Source organism: Chaetura pelagica, unplaced genomic scaffold (genome assembly GCF_000747805.2).
Source record: "Chaetura pelagica isolate M959 unplaced genomic scaffold, ChaPel_1.0 scaffold383, whole genome shotgun sequence".
Classification (NCBI taxonomy): domain Eukaryota; kingdom Metazoa; phylum Chordata; class Aves; order Apodiformes; family Apodidae; genus Chaetura; species Chaetura pelagica.
Window position 1 is genome coordinate 251280 of NW_009952804.1, and position 4135 is coordinate 255414.

The following is a 4135-nucleotide window of genomic DNA, read 5'->3' on the forward strand; positions in this document are numbered from 1 at the left end:
CATTTCTGTAACTTTATTGACTAGCCTTATTGCACACACTTATTGAAGCCTCCATTATTTTACCCACCCAAGGTTTCCATAATTATTTTTTAAATGCAAGTTAAGGAGAACTTTCATTCCCATGACTTTTTTTTAAATGTTAAGGTTCTGAACCACCCAAGACAGACACAACCCCTGAATTCATACGTGTAGACCATGCGGCACTCGGGGAACAAGCCAGAGGGTGCTCTGCAAGCAAACTCATACTCTGCACAGAGAGAAACATCATTAACTTTAAACCTCAGTGGTCACTGAATTAATAAATATGTGAGACTGCAATTTTAGCTCAGTCAATCATTTATTCTGGTGAGAAAGCCTGCCTGCCTAAGCATCAAGCCTTCTTCTTCACTTCACTCTCTTCTTTTCCTGCTGGTTCTTTCTCTTCCTTCTCTTCCTCACCAGTTTCCTCAGCAGTTTCCTGAGACTCCTCTCCTTCTTCAGCTGCTGTTTCTTCCCCTTCTTCTCCTTCCTCTTCCTCACCCTCTTTGGCTTCCTCAGATTCTTCCTTGGCACCTTTGAATGGCAAAAGAAGAAAGATTTCCCATCTACATGCTGTTCCACATCTGGAATTTCAGAGGAGCCAGAACACCCTTCACCCCACACACCTGGGGGGCAGCCAGATGGGACTGGCAACTGATCTTGCATGAAAGCAGGGACATTTAGCCAGGACTTCCAAGGGAGGCCAAGAAAACTACACAACCAACTTATCCTAGACTTGAAAGGGAGTGAAACACTTTGAAATCTTTTCAAAATCATGGCCTTGAAAAATAGTAATTGAGTGTGGACTCGTTCTTTTAAGCCTCACCCAAAGACCTGGGTTCAAAAAGGCATTGCTCTCCAATTAGCTTTTAGCTATAATTTCATTCTAATTAATGTTTGCACTAACAAATTCCAATAGTTCAATGGTAATCAATGCATTTCAGGTATGTTTAGGTTAAATCCTTCAGAGCTAGGCAACTGAGGTCAGGAAAACCAACATTCTTTTACATTTTCTTTAAAATACAAGCTTGGCAAATGACTTACAGGGCAGCAAGGAAGTGGCATAATCTTTGGTTAAACAACAGAACTTGCCAGACCTCAGGCAACAGGTTTGCTACAAACTGAACCCACCATAACATCTACAGACACCTGCTGATGTTCCCATTATCACAGGCTGCCCTCTGAGAATCCATATTTAGCTCAGGATGTTCTGTTCCTTCTTTCTGAGAATGTCTGCAAGAGCTAAGCAGTGTTTGCTGCCATGTTAATACAGCATAACATGTTCCAGTATTCTCCTTCTCATGCTTGGAAACTGGAATGGAAAAAACACCCAGTGGTTTCCAGGGGAGTGGAATCAGACCTATGATCTGCCTGATCTGGAACATTTACCTTACCTTCCACTCAATATTCTATCTTCCCTGCTTAAATGCTGGGGGTTCAATACCACAATCCTTTGCTCATGAGAGCAGACAAGGATAGAGGTCTCATCACTGGACTTAAGCATCAGGATTTCTGGGTTTTACCCCACATGAGCAGGGTGAAGCAGGAAAGGGAGGGATCTGAAATAAGTACCTTCCTCCTCTTCTTCAGCCTCTTCACCTCCTGCTTCTTCCTCACCTTCCTCTTTCTCTTCCTCCTCACCTTCTTCTGCAGGGGCTGCCTTGGCTTCTCCCACTTTAGCAGACTCAATGGTTTCCTCTATTTCAATCTGCTCCTCCTGGACATGACTGGAGTAGTAGGTGGGGAAGGAACGGGTTGTCATCAGGTAGGAGCTGGACTGGAGCCCAGTGTAGGCAGACCTGCCAAAACTGGGGGCAGTCTGGGTGTAGCCACTGGTGATGCTTCCCACACTGGTGAAGCTGAGTCGGGTCTCTTCACCCTCCAGCAGCTTCCTAGCAGAAAAAACAGGACACAAATCAATCAGTTAGGCTGCTGCAGTTTCAGCTGTGGACCACGAGGATAATGATGCCTTGAGCTACACAAGCCCCAGAGACTGAATATTCAGGAGTGCAAAAACTAGCCCATAGTGAGTAACTTATGTGGAAATGCTACCCTATCTTCTTGGAACAATTTCAGCTTCTGAGGGGCACATTACTGGTGAATTAATACTTTTCCCTGTGAGAAGAAACAATGGGGAAAAAACCCTTTGGGATGAGGTTCCTGCAGCAGGTGAAATCTGAGGTGCATTTTTTTAGCCTGTAGGGCTGCAGAGAGCAATGCAGACCTGAGACTCTGACGTTTAGTTACCAGACAAGGTTTATAGCCACTTTCTCAATATTCCCCCTTGTGGCACTCACAGAAACTGTCTCAGCCTCTGCAATTTCTAACGGTGTCTGGGACAGACCATCCTTTTAGCAGTAATTGTGCTGGAAAATATTTGCTTTGCAGGACATAGCTTCTGGGAGCTGGAAACAAAGCCCACTCTTAAAAGGGATTAACCATTTGGAAAACATAATCATTTGTATTAGGAAGTCCCACTGATACAAGATCTCTTCAATGCAAGTACAGAACAAGTATTTTTACCTGTAAAGATGGAGAAATGAGACAAATTGCAGAGCTACAAGTTCTGGATGCATATATGTATTAGTAGTCACACAAGTTGGCTGCACACGGAATATTTGGCTTTAAAGCAAATATTTGACCTCAGAAGCAACTGCTTCTTCAATAGGCAGACAATGGAGAAGACCTGATTCAACTCTGACATCTCCCTATGAACATTTCAGCTGGAAGGATGATAAATAAAATAAATGATCTCCAAAATACACAAAGGGGAACCTGCTCCAAGTTCTGACTCAGGTAAATATTCCCCCCCATCATACCTATAGGCTGCAATTTCAATGTCCAGGGCCATCTTCACATTGAGCAGATCCTGGTATTCCTTCAGGTACCGAGCCATTTCACTCTTTGTGGTCCTCAGCTCATTCTCTAACTTGTTGATGGTATCCTGTTGGAAGTAACACCATTGGCAGTGTCAGCCTCCTGATTCTAACACTCATGCCTTGGAGGGAAAGCCCCTCTTAGCTTCACCTTGCTCTAGCAGAGCCAACAGACCCAACTCCTCCCTGCAGCCAAACCTGCACCATTCACCAAATCCCAATTCCCAGGCAGAGCTTTCCCACCCCTGCACCTACAGGGTTATTATTTTTCCATCCCTATTTAACACCAGGACCTCCATTTTCTGCCCTCCAAGGACTAACATGTGCAGGAAATGTATGCATCCCTTTGCTTTCTCCCTCTCTTGGTGCTTTTTAGCTTTAGCTCAAGGCTTTACAGGTATATAAAGGAACCCTGCCTCGTGCTTTACAGCTCCCTGGCGATTTACATTGTGATTCTAGGATACCTGAAGAGCTTGGAGACGTGGCACTGCTGCAGAATGTACCTGGGAGCTGGAAGTGATGCCCTCAGGCTGGAAGCAAAGCCCTCCCCTCCAGGATGCCCCCCCGGGGCTGGAAGCGATGCCCTTCCCTCTGGGAAGACCCCCGGGGCTGGAAGCAAAGCCCTCCCGTCCAGGATTCCCCCCAGGGCTGGAAGCAAAGCTCCCCGAAGCTGGAAGCGATGCATCCCCGGGCTGGAGGCGATGCCCTTCCCTCCAGGATGCCCCCCAGGGCTGGCAGAGATGCCCTCCCCTCCGGGATGCCCCCCGGGACTGGAAGCAAAGCCCCCCAAAGCTGGAAGCGATGCCCTTCCCTCCGGGATACCCCCCGGGGCTGGAAGCGATGCCCTTCCCTCCGGGATACCCCCCGGGGCTGGAGGCGATGCCCTCCCGTCCAGGACACCCCTCACGCCCCCCAATCTCACCTGCAGGGCAGAGATATCCGCGCTCTGCTTCTCCTCCAGCTCCTGCAGCTGCTTCTCCAGCGCCTCGTTCATACCTCGGGTGGCCTCGATCTCCAGCGTCTTGGCTTTGAGCAGCCTTCGGCTTTCGGATACCTCGTCTTTGGCGGCCCGGACGGCGTCGGTGTTTTTGGCAGCGCTCTCGGTGAGCACGGTGAAGCGGCTCCGGAACCATTCCTCGGCGTTCTGCATGTTGCGGGCCGCCAGTTTCTCGTACTGAGCTCGGATGTCCCGCAGGGCCGCCGAGAGGTCGGGCTTGGCCGACACGTCCATCTCCACCGCC

General features: G+C 48.4%; 1 protein-coding gene across 1 annotated transcript in view; it reads right to left on the bottom strand.

Annotated features, from left to right (window-relative positions):
- The window catches only part of NEFL (neurofilament, light polypeptide), a 4832-nt gene continuing 697 nt past the window's right edge, over window positions 1-4135 (bottom strand). Inside the window, exons 2-5 of the mRNA XM_009995015.1 lie at window positions 3817-4134; window positions 2838-2962; window positions 1591-1910; window positions 1-552 (exon numbers count right to left, since the gene is read on the bottom strand). Coding sequence (XP_009993317.1) covers window positions 371-552; window positions 1591-1910; window positions 2838-2962; window positions 3817-4134 — 945 coding nt within the window. The 3' untranslated portion in view covers window positions 1-370. The remainder of the gene's footprint in view (window positions 553-1590; window positions 1911-2837; window positions 2963-3816; window position 4135) is intronic.